The sequence below is a fragment of the Chelonoidis abingdonii genome, chromosome 14 (assembly GCF_003597395.2).
Source record: "Chelonoidis abingdonii isolate Lonesome George chromosome 14, CheloAbing_2.0, whole genome shotgun sequence".
Lineage (NCBI taxonomy): Eukaryota > Metazoa > Chordata > Testudines > Testudinidae > Chelonoidis > Chelonoidis abingdonii.
This window is the reverse complement of record NC_133782.1, coordinates 7,111,295-7,128,925: the sequence shown is the minus strand read 5'-3', so window position 1 is coordinate 7,128,925 and position 17,631 is coordinate 7,111,295. Positions and strand designations below refer to the sequence as shown.

General features: G+C 45.1%; 1 protein-coding gene across 1 annotated transcript in view; it reads left to right on the top strand.

Annotated features, from left to right (window-relative positions):
* The window catches only part of SLC17A9 (solute carrier family 17 member 9), a 28,634-nt gene that overhangs the window by 6,000 nt on the left and 5,003 nt on the right, over positions 1-17,631 (top strand). The window contains exons 2-9 of the mRNA XM_032766379.2: positions 4,139-4,336; positions 6,344-6,483; positions 7,985-8,084; positions 9,439-9,569; positions 10,980-11,076; positions 13,296-13,392; positions 16,238-16,325; positions 16,866-16,900. Of these exons, the coding sequence (XP_032622270.1) occupies positions 4,139-4,336; positions 6,344-6,483; positions 7,985-8,084; positions 9,439-9,569; positions 10,980-11,076; positions 13,296-13,392; positions 16,238-16,325; positions 16,866-16,900 (886 nt within the window). The remainder of the gene's footprint in view (positions 1-4,138; positions 4,337-6,343; positions 6,484-7,984; positions 8,085-9,438; positions 9,570-10,979; positions 11,077-13,295; positions 13,393-16,237; positions 16,326-16,865; positions 16,901-17,631) is intronic.

The following is a 17,631-nucleotide window of genomic DNA, read 5'->3' as shown; positions in this document are numbered from 1 at the left end:
GACAGAAGTTGAGGGAAAGGGGTGAGACTGAGTCAAGAGAAATGAAGTTGAACAAATATTTGTTCTGTGGCAGCTACTGGAGAAATTCCTCCAGCGTGAAAACACATTGCAAATAAAGGAACACTATGCTGCTAGCTTTCCCTGGGCTAGAGGGAGGCTTAGGTTATTTATTTATTTTGCCTCTGGGGGCTCTGCAGCATCCTAGGAAATTAGTCATAACTGTCCTCAACTGATACAAAATTTTAGAGAGTGATATTTGCTTTCACCTAAGCTGTTTAGCTTGTATGAGCACAGTGCCCGGGGACTGTTACTCAGGGATGCTTCAAAGCAGAGCTGCAGTGAACAGCCAGAGAGCTGCGTCTACTTTGATGGCGACATGGAGCTCAGCACTGTCTTACAAGAAGCAAAAATGACAGCATCAGATACAGCTGTCTGAGGGTTGTCAGAATAAACAAACCAAACCCAAGCCTAGTGGATTACTGTGGCTCAAACACAGGAGCTGATTATAGATGTGTCCCAGTGTTGGCGAGTGCTTGATAATACAAAGATTACTTTCTAGGTAATGAACTTCCCCCAACACACAGATGTGCCCCAGATGCTGCGGGAAAGGGATGGAATCACAGGTTTCTATTTCATCTTTATGATTTCCCGTATAGCTTGGAGTGGGGTGGGGTTGTGAAGCTTTTGTGAAGGTAAGAAAAGTGGGAGCATTAGTTTGAGAGCTGATGTGTATTCAGTTCCCTGCAGGGGCAGACATATCTTCCACTTGTTTTGCTGAGGGACAGCTGCTATTCTCAGTTCTCAAACTTTTGTATGCATGACCCCTTTCACATAGCAAGCCTCTGAGTGCTGCCCCCCCTTTATAAATTAAAACCACCATTTTTTTGTATTATACACTATTTTAAATGCTGGAGGTGAAACAGGTTTTGGGAGTAGAGGCTGACACCTTGCAACCCCCATGTAATAATGTTGCGACCACCTGAGAGGTTGCGACCACCTGAGAGGTCACAACCCCCAGTTTGAGAACCCCTGATTATGGAGATTGGAGAGCCCCGTCTGACAGCTGAGGATCTGGCCTATTGTCTCTCCAGGGCTCCCAGGCCATAGTCAGCAGGACTAGTTCTTTATCCCAAGTCTCCAGGGTAGTGGAGAGCTGAAGAGAGACTGAGAATGAAAACTCAACAGAGCATTAGGACTTGACATCAGGAAATTGAGTTTGTTCCCAGCTTGGCCACTGTTATATGAAATGTTGAGCAAGTCACTTAGACCTGGGTTTTTGTGACTCAGTTTTCATTTCGGTAACAGACAGATTATGTTTTCTCCCTTCAGGAGGGAGGTTATTAGGTTGAATTTATTAACCTCTCATAGACTTTAAGGCCAGAAGGAACCAGCATGTTCATCTAGTCTGACCTCCTGCTCACTGCAGGCCACAGAGCCTCACCCAGTGAAGCACATTGAGCTCAGATTGAGAGTGTTATAGACATGCAAAATCTTTTTATTTATTAATATTTAGTTCTTGAGATAGGGTCATATATTTCTTCCCACTGTCCCAATGTCTGTAAAGACTTGCTTAATAAACCTGTATGTTGTGATTTTGAGCTAGGCAGAAGAGTGACTCATCGGCAGTTACGGTGATAACTATAATTAGAGAAAAATGCTTCCACAACTGAGGCTCTTTCCTCTGATGTAAGCACATCAGTATCCTTGCACAGGATTAGTTCCTTCAATGGTTTGGTGTGGATGCGGGCACCTAGTGCTTGTGTGTGACATTTAGCATTTTTTAGTAGATTTTCAGGCTGGAAATGCCGCCTAAAAATCTTGTACTGTCCTGGAGTCTTCTTCATACTTCTCCACTTGGTTTATGCTTATAGCTATAGCTAGACTTTTAAAAAAATCAAAACAATAGAAATAAATAGAACAGAACAGTAATCAAAGAGAATATTCAGGCCATGTGAAATAATCTGCCACCCTTTAGGAAAAAAAGGATTAAAAACTGAAGCTCATCGGAAAATTTTCACAGAAATTTTGTCAAAAACCTGGTGGGGAGAAAACCGTTTTCTGTTTTCCGATCACCCTGGATGTTGTGGTTTCTGTATATTATTTATTATTTTTATTAGAGTAGAGCCTAAAGGCTGCAAGCAAGATTAGGGTAGCATTATGCAAAGCACCATGCAGCCACGCAGTAAGTGATAGTCCCTGCCCCAAAATGCTTACCATCTAAAAAGACAAGACGGACAAAGGAAGGCTTATTATCTCCATAGGAAACTGAGAGATTAAGTGGCTTGTCAAAGGGGGCATAAAGGGTCTGTGACAGAGCTGGGAATAGAAGCAGTGGTCTTGAATCCCAGGCTAGTCCTTTAAGCACACCACTGTCTTTCCTCTTTTCTGCTACCCCTACTTAAAATGCCATCGGCCTTGATCCTACACAGCGTGGGTGCAGCATGTTTCATGCATATGCACAAGGTAAGGGGAACCTGATCCAGTGTTAATGAAAGCGCCACCTGTGCAGCAACCCAGTTACTTCTGTAAGAGTCACACCGGATGGGAGTGTGAGTTAAGCAACTGCTCTGTCTGTTGACGATCAAACACACTCCTGTATCTCTAGACCCAGCCACTCCCTGTCAACATCCTGGGCCTGACTCTCCCACTGCCTTGTGAAATCATGGACGCCAGTGAAATGTAGTTGTAAAAATGATACTATATTGATTTGATACAAGATGTAAGCCTCTTACCTCTGCTAGGGTGACCAGATGTCCCAATTTTATAGGGACAGTCCCGATTCTTGGATCTTTTTCTTATATAGGCTCCTATTAACCCCCATCCTGTCCTGATTTTTAACATTTGCTGTTTGGTCACTCTAACCTCTGCGGAGGGCCTGATGTAAAGCCCATTGAAGCCAAGGGAGCATATCCACTGACTGCTTTGAGTTTGGGGGCAGTAGTACCTACCCTTACTTGACTCGTTTGCCTGCCTTCTAGTCACACTTGCATAAGGACTTTGGCCCAGACACTCACTACACTCGAATGAACTCACACAGAAAAATGATAAAAAGGCAAAAATACCCTCTCGCTCGTGGTCAGACACTTTCCCCAAAGCGAGTCTCTGACCTCTCAGTCCTCATCCTCAAAAGAAACCTGCACCACCCTTCAAAACACAGGCCTGGGAACTGAAACGGATAACTCTGCAGGATACTAAAAACCATGGACTGGTTTTATGGCTCATTATAACAATCTGTAACTCCTCTTCCTGCTAACCCTTAATTGTCTCTTACAGCATGCGTGAACTCTTGATGCTTAACAATCTGTTCCAACTTGTATTCAGCTCTGGTTAGCTTCCGCAGACCTGAAGAAGAACTCTATGAATAGGTGACCAGACAGCAAGTGTTAAAAATCAGGGCAAGGTGTGTGTGTAGGGGGTAATAGGAGCCTATATAAGAAAAAGACCCAAAAATCGGGACTGTCCATATAAAATTGAGACGTCTGGTCACCCTATCTGTGAAGCTCCAAAGCTGGTCCCTTCTACCAACAGAAGTTGGTCCAGTAAAAGGTATTACTTCTCCCCGCCCCCCCTTGTCTTGCTCGCATACTGGGCCCAACATGGCTAAAACAACACTGCAAACAGATCCTCAAAGATATGTAGGGCCAGGAGGTGGTATCTTGCTCCAGCAAAAAATATTTACCCTCAGTCAGAGTTTCCTTTTCATTTCCTTTGGGGATCTGGGCCTCTGTACTTGCCCCTGCAAAGACCCACCGGATTAAGTAGTGCCAGGCAATATTATAAAGAACAATTGAACTTAGTGGGCTTGAGTCTGTCTTGCCTTGCACCTTCACGCAGACTAAGAGGGCTGCTACTCTGAAACCTGTTTCACAGCTGGGATCAAAGCAGTGTTTACACTTAGAGAACCAGCACACGACATAAAGGTAGGTGGATGAAGCACTCTTTGAATGTGCGTGACAGGGTGCAAAGCTGGCATTGCTGTGACATTTAGCTCTTCAAAAATAGACTTGTCTGGCTTGTGAAAGCACTCAGGGAAACCTGCCTGACCTGCGTGGCAGCATTGTGTGGTCTGAATCACAAGTTGGTACCTGGGTTTGTATTAGTGCTTGTTTGTTCCCCATCTCTTTCTTCATCCTTGCAGACCTGAATCTCGAATCTGGACTGTGATGTTACTGCTTGGGACTTGTTTACTCTACTGTGCCAGGGTGACCATGCCTATCTGTGCTGTGGCCATGAGCAGTCACTTCGACTGGGACAAGAAACAGTCCGGCATTGTTCTGAGCAGCTTTTTCTGGGGCTACTGCTTAACTCAGATCATTGGAGGGCACCTCAGCGATCGGTACTGGAACTTTCTTATATTATCCCTTGCTCAGTTTTTGCAATCAATTTTTTTGGCAAAGTTACCTGGTATCTAACCTCCACCCCAAGGAGATGAGGATTGATAAACTATCTGTGAAGTACATCGATATCTCTGGAGGAAAAGCACTGTAGGCCTGACTCAAAGTCCATTGAAGTCAGTGGGAGCCTTTCCACTGACTTCAGTAAGTTTTGGATCAAGCTCTATGGATCTGATCCAGCAAAGCACTTAAGCACGTACCTAAACTTAAGTATGTGAGTGGTCCCCACTGGTTTCTAAGTTGTCACTGACCTTAAAGTTACACAAATACTGAGGAGCTTTGCTGGAGTGTGGCCTGTGTGCAGTTTAGGAGTTACCTACCTGCAAAAGTTGTCATGTTTTAAACTATACCGGTATAGTTCAAGCTGTGCAATCCCCACTAGTGTGACCGCAATTACATCAATTGGCCTTTGTACTAGTCCGCTTACCCCCGGATAGGAAGAGGAGTAAGCTAGGTAGGTATAAGGCACCTTTAGAATTGCATCCACGTTAGGGGTTGTACTGGTATAACTACTGCCATAAAGAATCACAGCCCTAACCAAAATAGTTATACCAGTACAAAACTTGTGTGTAGACCAGGCTGTATTATTATGGGATGGTGATCATTGCAATGCTCTTCCCATAGCCAGCATTAACCAACAGCTCACATCCAGCACAATCTATTTATTAACAAAAACTAAATGCCGTCCTTTCGTGGATGGCAACTTTCAGACTGGTTATTCAAGCAATGAACAACCAGCGAGGGGCACCGTTCCCTGGTCTGCAGGGAAATCAACTCTTCATTTCTTCCTCTCATCCGCAGAATCTGTTTTTTCTCTCTTCGCTCCATGCCCATGTTTCTGAGCAGTTCCTTCTGAGTTTATTCCCCTTTGCAGCCTCTAGTTGTGCTTGGGAAAAGCATGTGCCGCACAGTTTGATTGTATTAATTAAAAAAAAAACAATCAAAAAAACCCCAGTCAGCTGTTCTGTGGAAACCCCAGTAATTACCTGCTGGAGTTCATCCCCCAGACTGCAGTGTCCTAAGGGGACACGGCTTTCCTGTAAAATCTTGTGTAAGAAACACAGTCTCGGAGTTGCACATTGTGTGTGCAGCGGGCTGTGCCATCGCATTGTGGTCTTTAATAGATTCTTCAAGCAAAGTGCACACAGGACACGAAAGGTTACAGACAAGCAGAACTAATGCTGAAGAGTGGATGGAACAGAAAATGTCGTCGTGCTTTGAGAAGAAGAGTACAGTGCTAACTGCTTGTTGTTAAAACTTCCCCTGCATCAGGGATTCTCTCAACTCCAAGCTCATGACCAGCCTGCCCTTCTGCTACACTCTCTCTGTTGTTTGTAAAACTTTCTCTGTTGCTTTAAAATCAGGTTTCTTTCACCTTCTTTTGCCTGTGTTCACCTTGTGTTTCTAAGGCGGGCTTGTAATTAACACGCTCCTGCTTTTGTTTACTTTCCCATGGGTGCCCGCGCGTCACTGAAGATGTAACTGTATGGACAGGTGGAATGGGTAATCAATTTCCATCCCAGACAGTATGAGTGTGGCTGGGATTCAGTCACTTATCCCCACTGTTTGCTGCTGTTGGGGAGCAAGTGGGGATTTTCCTTGGGTACCCCTTCGCTCTCAGTGCATTCTAGGGCCTCTCAGACGTGCAGTTATATGGTAGGAATGATGCCGTGTTCTGCTGCTACATGATGGTACAGGACATGTGCAATTGAGATGGGGAAGGGTCTGCTTTGCTGCTCACCTCTCTGAAGGAAGCAGGTGAAGGGCGGAGGTCAGCTGGCCATCCCTGAAGACATTTGTGGGATGGGAAGGTCAGGTGGAGAGGCCTGGCTGACTTTCGTTATTAAACAGCTAGGAAGAGACGCCTGAAGTCCTGATTCCTAGTCCATCCACCAACCCCATACCCTACCCACAGTTCCCCCTTTGCATAATTCATGCTTATCTTTCAGGATCGGAGGAGAAAAAGTCCTCCTCCTCTCTGCGTCTGCCTGGGGTTTCATCACCACAATCACTCCGCTGCTCACCTATATCAGTTCTGCCCACCTGATTTTCATGACAATTGCTCGATTCCTCATGGGACTACTGCAAGGTGAGACAAAAAATTGTGTGTTTGTTCGTTCATGCTTATACTACAACTCCATATACAATGGATTCAAACGAAAGTCATAACTGCAATATATAAATTGCAATACTGGTTAGAGCAGGCTGTTTCTGAGCTGCCCCCACACCTGGAACTCCTGTTATAAAAACTGTTGTGGCTGGGTGCGGAGTGGCTACCAAATTGAGAAATTTGTCTCTGAGAAAGGTGCTGTCATTATACAAAGCTTTAATCTCTGTGTCTGCCTCTGAAATGGTAAACATGCTTCAAAGCACCTGCAATTTGAGGGGTTCTTTGGCCTTTCTCCTGAACTTTGATAATTTGGGATGATTTTCTCTTCCGCTTGCTGAACTAGGTCTTGGAAGTGTAGAAGCCTGGCAAGTGCTACCCAAAAGTTGGTTGGGTGACTTTTTCTTGTTAACCAATAAGAAACTCTGGGTTATTTTCACTGTTTCGTTTCTGGGCTTCTGCCTCCACAGACTGGGTGCCTGATACATCATTATAAATAACTACATTTTTGTAAGCTACCAGGCCAACGTAGCTTCTCAGTGAGGGCCTTTTCTCCTGCTTACTCCTTTTCCTCCCACCCGTCTTTCTTTGTACTCCTCCTTTTCTATGTAAGAGTTTACTATTTCGGGGCCACATGTCTACCAAGGACTAGATTAACACTAGTAGCATCCATTCCAATTTTAACCATGTGCAAATTAGCCCGATTTTAACCACTGCAACAGCTGACCCATCCTAGAATTCAACTCTTCCCCGGCTCCCACCCAGGGAGTTTCACATCCTCTCCACGTCTGTCTCCATAGTGTCATGAATGTCAACTCCCCACTGAAACCATCAGGTGCCATTACTGTGTAAAGTCTTGGGATGCTATCCCATGTGACCCTGGCACTCAGCAGGGCACATGATGTTGTCATCACCAGAACCAGGATGAATCACCCACTTCACCATAAGAAAAAGCTGGCAACTATTTTATAAGGATTAAAAGTTACTAAAGCTTTTTGAACCCCGGAGGAGAAAAAGGATCAGTTTTGGTGTGGCTCAGCTATTGTGTAGTGGTGGAGTGCTGACCTGGTGGTTAAGGTTCCGCAGCCTGGGAGTCAGAAGAGCAGGGGTCAGTTCCCAGCTCTGCTCAGACTCCTCATGTAATTTTTAGCAAGTCACTGAATTTGTGCCTCAGTTCCCCCGCTGTAAAATGGGGATAAAGGCCCTGCCCTATCGCACTGGAAGTTGTGAGGATAAATGCACTCACACTTGGGAGGGGCTCAGATATTACAGTAAAGGGGGGCATGGCAGCAGATACAGAGAAGGCACTATTGAGCTTCCAAGTGGCCATGTGGTATATCAAGGGCAACCGTGGGCTGCCATAAGTCATACTGGTGTGTGACACCGGGAGGTCATTGCTTTGTTGACTCGTTTTGAGTCAAACATGTGAGTGCTGTGTACCCTGACTGGCAACGGCTGACTTTTTCATTTCCATTGTTGCTAGGAGTGTACTTCCCTGCCTTGGCCAGCCTTTTTTCTCAGAAGGTCTGTGAGAGTGAGCGAGCTTTCACGTGCAGCACAGTAGGGACTGGGTCTCAATTTGGGTAAGTTCCCATTGGCTTTGAATGGTGAGTGACAGAGTCTTAGAGGGATGCCATAGGAGATAAAGTGCCGTTAAACTTCTATAGGCAAAAACACCCACCCACAAAGTACATCTTGAACACTGGATCCTGGAGGGTATCTGTTCCAGTTGAAGAAGGCTCAGACAGTTGCTATAGAATATACACACTCATTACTGAAGTCTTTGACCTTTACAATATTTTGTTCTCTCAAGTGTGTTGAGGATTAATGGGATTTTATCTTTTCTTACGAGTAAGTGGCTTGAAGGAGTTGCTATTACATTTGGTTTCCAACAGGAGTTGGCATGGTCCAGCAGAAAGAGCAAGACAGAGCATCTAGGGTCCTGAATTCTGTTTCTGACCCTTTCACTGACTTGCTGCATGATCCTGGGCACGTCATTTAACCTCCCTGTGCCTCAGTTTCACTCTCTGTTAAATGGGGATTAATAATACTTTCCCACCTTTGTAAAGTTCTTGGAGAACCTCTGACAGAAAGGGCTATAGAGCTGCAAAGCAGCAGTAGTATTTTATGCACCATATCTATTTATCACTCAGTTCCATCCTGTGACTTTCTTTTGCGGACAGATGTATTCTGGAATATAAATGGTGATCTTGCTTGAAGGACTAAGGTATGTCTAAACAGCAATTAAACCCCCATGGCTGGCCCCAGTCAGCTGACTTGGGCTGATGGAGCTCAGGCTGCAGGGCTATAAAATTGCATTGTAGACATCCAGGCGTGGGCTGGGGCTTGAGCCAAAATGTCTACACTGCAGTTGTACAGACCCAGAGTCCGAGCCCCGCAAGCCCGAGTCAGCTGACACAAGCCAGCCACGGCTGCTTAATTGCTGTGTAGACATACCTAACTGGGCTCAAATGTCCTTGCGTCAGTGCCTACAATCAGAGTGTACCTCAGAATGCTCTGTGGCATCCTTTCATTGGCAGGTATTTCAGACATCAGTAGGAAACAAAGGCCTGGATTTGTAAATTGACCATGTTCCAACAACTTCAGTAAAACTACGCTGACTTACACCAGCTGAGGATTTGACCCAAAGTGTCAAATTAAGAAATAGAGCAGGTTCTTCTCCAGTGCAATGGCTCTAGAATGGTCTATAGTATAGTGGAGTGGTTTTTAATAACCAGGCAACCTCTCCTCTCAGCATCATTGGGGTAGGAGTGATTAGCCAATGCAAATGTTTGATAAGATGAACAGCTCTTGAGGGCTGGATAAATAACATCCAATAAACCATAGTGTTGACTCATTACCGCTAATGCATGGATTGTGAGTTTGCCCAAAGAACATTCTTATCCATCTCATGATCTCTCTGGCTTTTCCTTCCAGGACGCTGGTGATTGGTGGGGCAGGGTCCCTCCTTCTGGACTGGTATGGCTGGGAAAGTGTCTTCTATTTCTCTGGTTTACTCACTTTGCTCTGGGTTTACTGCATGTGCAAATACCTCCTGAATGAAAAAGGTAACCTCCCACCCTATTCATTCATACTGGCAATAGCTATTCACTAGGCTGTGCTGTGGAAATGACAGGAAAGTGATGTATGGCAATTGTTAACCCTGGGGCAAATGACAGGTGGCACTACCACCTCCTCCTCTGGCTGGATTCTGAGTTGCACCCGACCTGCTAGGCCACCTCTGAGCAAACATACTGGATCAGCCCCATATGTGACTGGCTATTCCTGGTTTGTGAATCTCTCTGGGGCTTAGGCAGAAACGTAGGTGCATAGAGAACTTCTACTGCAAAAACTTGGGTGCTGAGTGAGCTTAGGCGCCTACGGGTTTTGGGAGGAGATTCATGGATGGCAGTGGAGTCAGAACTGGGACTTAGGTCCTTAAGCCTCTGACTTGGGCACCTAAGTACCTTCATGGATTGCAGCCTGGCTGTTGGGTTAATTTTTTGTAAGTTTTACAGAAAATGAGAGTTTTAAGGAGGATCTTGAAGGACCATAATTAGGTGGGTTTTGGATGTTTTCAAGGAGCCAGGAGCACCAGAAGCTCCCTAGAAGTCGGCAGGGGGGCAAAGGCACCTGAACCACAATCCTACCCCTTCTCCACCTCTTCCCCTGAGTCCCTACCCTCACTCCGCCTTGTCCCCTGAAGCCCCGCCCTTGCTCTGCCTCTTCCCCCAAGACTCTACCCCCACTTGCTCCTCTCTGCCCCCTCCTCTCCGTTGCTTGCCCTTAAGCCAGGTAGAAAGTGATGGGGCCATGGCCCCCTTGCCCTGCCGTTCCAGCGCCCTTGTGTGGAGTATCTCCTAAGTATAAGGGGCAGCATCGGAGAAGCACAAAGGTGCTTGTTTGAAAATGGATCAACTGAGCAATAGAGGCAGGCAGGAGTTGACAGTGAAGGAGAGATGATAGGTAGGGTGGGGGATAGGCCAGCAAGGGACTTGAAAGTGAAAACAACTAGCCCATGTTTGGTGCAACAGAGAAGAGTAACCAGTGGAGGGATGCATAGAGAAGGGTGACGTGGGCAAAGTGATGGGCTAGGAAAATGATCTTTGCAACAGCCTTCTGAGTGGACATGGGCAGGGTGGGGGTTGCATTTGTCAAGGCCAGTGGCAGTAATTGAGACCACACCAGGGTCCTTTCAGGACAGAGGTTCAGCATTAATTCTTGCTTTGCTGTGTCTGGAGGCGTGCGTGTGTGTGTGTGCGTGAGATGGGGGTTTGGAAGAAGTTTAGTTAGAACACCATGGCTACTTAAAGTAGTTTTTATGATTTAATGCATAGGTGTTCCAGAGTTATCCTTATGAATGAACATTTTAAGCAGTTTTTAAACCTGTGGTTAAGCCCTAGGATAAAATAGATCCAGCGTGTCTGTATAGACTATTGGAAAACATAGCTTTGATTTGATATATTTCTTCCCTGCAGAACTCATCATTCACTTAGAACATTTAGCAAAGGGCCTCTCGTTATCCAAACAGACCAAAGTTCCCTGGAAGCAGTTATTTAAAAAGGCCCCTATCTGGTGAGTATATGTCACGGCCATGTGTATTGTGCATGTCAGCCCCTCTCTCATGCAGAATCTGGTTTTCTTGTTGCTACTTTTATTTGATAGCTATTTATTTATTTAGGAATTTTTAACAGGTTTACAAATCATTGCCATATAAATATCCAAATCAAAACAATAATCATTACACCAATGAGCTTATCAAGGACAAGTACAGAGTCCTGCACTTAGGACGGAAGAATCCCATTCATAGTTACAGACTAGGGACCGAATGGCTAGGAAGCAGTTCTGCAGAAAAGGACCTAGGGGTTACAGTGGACGAGAAGCTGGATATGAGTCAACAGTTTTATGCCCTTGCTGCCAAGAAGGCTAACGCATTTTGGGCTTTATAAGTAGGGGCATTGCCAGCAGATCGATGAGGGATGATCCTTGCCCTCTATCAACACGGTGAGGCCTCATCTGGAGTACTTGTTCCAGTTTTGGGCCCCACACTACAAGAAGGATGTGGAAAAATTGGAAAAAGTCCAGTGGAGGGCAACAAAAATGATTAGGGTTGGAGCACATGACTTATGAGGAGAGGCTGAGGACAGAATTGTTTATCTGCAGAAGAAAGAATGAGGAGAGCTTGATAGCTGCTTTCAACTACCTGAAAGGGGTTCCCAAAGAGAATGGATCTAGACTCAGTGGAGCAGATGGACAGAACAGGGAGTTCTTGGTCTCAGTTGCCAGGGGGAGGTTTTAGGTTGGTATTAGGAAAAACTTTTTCACGAGGAGTGGTGTGAACACTGGATGGGTTCCCTACGGAGAGTGGTGGAATCTCTTTCTTAGAGGTTTTAAGTCAGGCTTGACAAAGCCCTGCGCTGCGAGGATTGGATTTAGATGGGAATTGGTCCTGCTTTGAGCAGGGAGTTGGACTAGATGACCTCCTGAGGTCCCTTCCAACCCTGATATTCTATGATTCTATGATCACTAGGCAGTAAATTAATCATCATCATTTAGCAGGATATTATCCTATTGCAGAGTGAGTCTCTTTACACCATCCCATCCTGTGTGAACTATATTTGTCTGTGCTTCAAACAGTCCAGGGCATAATGCCACATTCTGTATTTAGAGAGACATGGTGGGGGCACTAATATCTGTTATTGGACCAACTTCTGTTGGTGAGAGAGACAAGCTTTCGAACTACACAGAGCTCTTCAGGTTTTTCCAAGACCTGTGACTCGAAAGCTTATCACCAACAGAAGTTGGTCCAATAAAATATATTAGTGCCCCCACCTGGTCTCTCATTGCATACACTCTGCATTTGTGGCTCAGAGGACACTGGATGCTGTAATCTTTGCTCTCGTTGCTGAGAGAGACAACCAAAAAATGCCCTTTTAATTGTCATTTTGACTTAATAAAGTATCTCAGGAGACATTACATCCTGCTAGTTTAGGTTTCTGGATTTAACACTGTCCAGCCCAGAGCAGGGGAGTGTTTTCTATAGCTCAACACATCTGCCTTGTGGCCATTTAAGGAAAGACAGTGACAGGATCTGAGGGAAAATGGCCATGGCTTTAAAGACAGTAAGGTGATAGATGGGGAAATGGGCAGTATTCTGGAAAGGGTGCCAAGGATGCACTGGTGAGAATGAAGCTATATTAATAATGTAGGTGTAACATGAAGCTAGTAATTTTTCCTGGTACACTTGAATTGCAGTGTCCTGTCAGATAGGGTTCTGTTCCAAACCGTCTGTGTTATTGTTTCAGTGGCAGCACCACCCCAGCTAGTATACGAGATTAAATCAGTTGCTTATTATCGCTAATATCGCTTGAGTGGACACGTTTGCCCAACAGACATTTAGCAGGACCTAAACAAAATCCCAGGGAAAAGCACAAGTCCTGCTGTAAGTAAGGAGCTGATGGGATCTTTCATACTGAGACGCACTCCATGAGTATGATGGTTATCAGCACTGATTGTATCTTAAGTTGTCGAGGTATCAAGGCCCCATTCAAAGCTGCCTATGGTGAAAGCATCATGAGAATTCACTGGTGCATTGCTCTCTCCTCTTGCTCTGGCAGTCAGGTGGGGTTAGGTATCTCCAGTAAATCTCAGGAAGCAGCTTCAGTTCTATAGAGGGTTTATATATATGCCTGACACCACTGCCTTGAAGTAGTGGGTAGCTAGAATCCCCCTTTTTTTTAATCCAATGTGATCTGTCATCTTGATTGATTCTTTTTCCCATTGTATATTTACAGGGCTGTCATAGTAGCTCAGCTTTCTACGGGCAGCACATTTTTCACCCTCCTCTCCTGGTTGCCAACTTTCTTTAAGGACACTTTTCCCGAGTCTAAGGTAGGCTGACACCACAGCAAAGCGGAGACTCTGAAAGCTCAGTACAAGCAAACAGATGTAGTATTTCCATGTGTTTACTTAGCTCCTGTTAACACTGGGAAGCTTTGCATTGTCTTCAGCGGGCTCTGGATCAGGCCTGAAGAGAATGGCCCTTTCGGTATGTGAGCCAATAACACTAGGAGGTTGATTTTAGTTCCCTTCGCCCCTACATTTGATTTTGATTGGCCTAGTCCTTCCGCATTGTTCTGACAGGTTCACTCACATTTTGTCACTTGCCCTGTCTTGCTGCAGGGTCCCCTCTGAGAATATGTCAAGGAGCAACACTCTCGGTTGCTCCATAATGTCAAGCTCTCAAGAAGAAGCTGCTGCTGCACTGTCCAAGGCTTCCTTTGTAGCCCATGAGATCTAACGCAACTCCCTCAAAACACACAACTGGTAACTGGGCCACGGATTTTGGATGAGACAGGAAGACCGTGTCAGTATAGGAGAAAAGCTTTTTCTTGGGATCAAGCACTGCTGAGAGGGAGAGAAAGAGGAAGAAGGAGGAATGATTTCTTCCCCATATGGATGTGCTGTAACCTTAGATACATGGTGGTGGCCTGTTGCCTTCACCCCTGATTCTTACGTGAAGGTGTTGGCAAGCAGGGCGTATATGCCTGATATATGCAGGAGTCCAGCTATTTAATAATAGGGGAATAGAAACTTGTACCTCCCGCACGTCCCTTCTAAAACAAAGCTTCAAACACAGGCCTTGATCCATGCCATCAAATCTCCCCATTGCACCTGCACATTCACATTGATATCATAGGATCTGATTGCAGGATGTGGCCATATTGATTAACTATCCAAATGTACCAGCAGTGCCAAGAGATAGCATTGCCTGCTCTGATCCTTTTCAGCAGTGTCAACATGCTGCACTTCCTGCACATCAGCAGCTCCCCGTCATGAATCCCTTTCTCACAGAGTTCTCTGTGGTCTCTGGGCTGCCCTGTTGTGTGGGTGAGGATGGCACAGAGCTCATAGCTGCAAGCAATTTGAGACAACCACCACGGGCCTTTGTTACTGTACTGGCATAGCCGAGCTTAGAGGCGTGATATCATTAGTTGTTACAACGATAAAAATTTTCATTACTAATTAATACACATTTTTTATTTGCAAAGCTCTGAAGAAAGGCCCCTCTCCGCTCTGCACAAATAAATCACCCGTTCTTCTGAAACTTGGTTAAAATTCTTCCGGGCTGAGATCTTGTATTTTTACAATTCATTCTGCCCACAGAAATCCCAAGATTGTCTTTTCTATGGCGGCTCTGTCGTGTGTTTCTGGAATTTCCCAGGGTCCCTTACATTTATTACATTAACCAGGGGCTTTATGACATACTTGATATTTATATTAAAATCATGTATTAAACCAGCAAACATATTGTTATAACAAGATTTGCAGCACCTCTCGTAATACGCTTGGGTAGCAGTGATTTGGTAATTTAGCCATCTGTTACATATTTAATTCCTGTGCCCTTATGTAAGATGCTCTATATAATATTCCTGCATCTGGCCATTGCTTCATAAATATTAATAAAACGTGGATTCATTCAATGTAAATTGAAAGGGTTGACAATAATCCTTAATGTGATAAAACTATGTCACCTACTGGCCAAACATACATGCTGCAGGTGAGTTGTTTTTCTGCCTCTGCTAATGTCCAATTCAATGACGAGAATCCTGTACCTTTGGCCCATGCCGTGAAGTGTGCTATGATTTGAAAATGGACCCTATAAAAGAACTGTGTGGCACTGTTCCATGTCCTAGTGTTCTTCTCATATATTTTGGCCACAAGCTTAGAGGTGCTGAGCGAGAACAGCTCCAGCTGGCATCATTGGGAGCTGCAAGTGTTCCGCACATCTGAAAGTCAGGCTCTTGTTTTGCAAACTGGCAATGCAATTTAGGAGCCTAAGTTCCTTCTTCAAATGTGATGAAGGGCTAGATTTTCAAAGGTATTTAGGTTCCTAACAATGCAGATATGTGCCTAGTGCGGTTGACGAAAGCGTCTGAACAGGTTAGGTTCCTAACACCCATTGAACTCAGAGGCTTAACCTCTTTTGGTGCTTTGGAAAATCCCACTGGACACCTAACTACCTCTGAAAATCTCACTGAAAGCCAGTGGGATATAAACTCCTACATTACTTAGGTGCTCTTGAAAATGTTTCCATTAGTCGTCTTCAGTTACAGCCATAATACATTTTCTGAGTTGAAAAGACAAAGCAAGATTTTCCTCTTTACCAGTCTTGAAAGCTCAACCCTGGCACCAGAAAACCCAGCTGTGTTCCTTCAGTTGCACGGAAATGCTAGCTAATAATATAGCGGCTAGAGTCTGAACTTAGTCTGCAGTTTTGCTGGTGACCCGTGAGGCTGCATAGAATACACAGTTTGCATATTGGCTCTGTGCCGCAGAATCTTGTTTGCCAGTAAACTCTGCCACTTTTAATCCTTCTTTACTACTCTAGAGAGAAATTTCTGCCTCTCTGTCATGGATGTAAAGCTAGTCAGACTTTATGGTATTTAACAATTCACTTATTTATATAGCACCACGTGTGCACGTACATTACAGACCTCAGGCCCCATCCTTGAATGCACCGAACTCTGTAGAGCATTGGAAGGAATGTTGTGAGAAAGTGGCTTAAAGCTCTTGTGTTAGGTGAGCAAAAGCACCGGGAAAGAGTAAATCCTAATGTCCCATGAAACACGCCTGCAGTATAAAATCCATTAGCTGCAAACAAACCCTGCTCCATTAGCAGGATGTGAACGTTGGTTCTCTTCACTTTTCTTGTGAGGATTTTTCTCCCTTTCAGGGCTGGGTGTTTAACGTAGTGCCATGGCTGGTTGCAATCCCAACAAGTTTGTTTAGCGGATTCCTGTCTGATCACCTGATCAATCAGGGTAAGAGATCCTTGGGTTGTTCATCAGCTCTGTCTTTTCGTAATGCAAAGAAAAGACTGGATGGGAGGAGACAGGTTTGATGGGAGAAAGGGGAAGCTGAGCTTCTGGCCTGGAACTTGGATAAATACTGTCCTCTACATGGCCTCTACATATTTGTAACGCCCTTTGGGTTTGTCTACACTGGCACTTCATCAGCAAAACGTTTTCTCATTTTGTTAACAAAAGTTTTACCGACAAAAAGCGCTGTTGTGAACAGTGCTTTGTCGGCAGGAGCGCTCTCCTGCCGACAAAGCCACTGCCTCTTGTGGGGGGTGGAAGTTTTTTGTCAGCAGCTAAAAGCCTCATAGTCTTGTATGGGAGCTGTAGGCACATGTCTGAGAACAGACTCTGACCCTGTGTGTTAAGTTTACCTTATACTCACTCTCCTGACATGAGCCCAAACTATGAGTGTTGAACTCTTCTAGACTGAAACATTAGTCCCAGCTTCACTGAGAGGGGTCTAGTTCAAATGCCTCCAATCGTCTTCCTTTTCCCTTTCAGGCTATAAAACGATCACCGTTCGTAAATTCATGCAGGTAAGAAGACGAAAGCCTGCGAGTGAAACATCAGTTATCTGTTAGCGCCAATTTTGCGTATTAGTCTAACAGTGGACATCAGATTCGAGTTCTTGGGAAGCTTCACTCATGATCTTGGTTGCAAAAAAAGAGCTTTCAAAGCTAGGCAGATAGCTGGTAACCAGCATCTGTGGGAAGGATACAGAGAAAGGCCATGACCTTTTCACTGGGCTTTGACAAACCAGGATGTTTTAACAGTTTACCTGGGAGTGGCGATTTTGTGAGCGATACGGAGGGTTTTTGTCAGCCCCGCAGAGCAAGCGTGTTCTTTCACACCGAATAACTCTTCAGATTTTAGATGAAGGGAAACAGCAAAAGAACGAAGAAGAACAAAATCCCCATGCGAGAGCAGCGCATCCCTTCTGTAGAACAGCGGCTCCCAAACATTTTACTAAGGTGGCCCCCCAGCTGTGTTTGGTCTCTTATGAGGAGCCCCTGTTACATAGAGATGTACAGGAACGACTATTTCTAAAATCCTGTGAGTGTACAACAGCAATTCTGAGATTGTTCTCAGCCTTCTGCTCCCCATTCCCCTTCTCAGCCCCTGCTCTCCCCTCACTAGCCTTGCCAAAACCCCTGCTCAGCTCCCCTCAGCCCCTTGCCCTCATGCTCCCAGCTCTGCCCCCTGCTGCATCCAGTCAGCCCTTCTCTCCCTACAACTAGGCTGCAGTCACTACCAGCCAGCTTGCTGG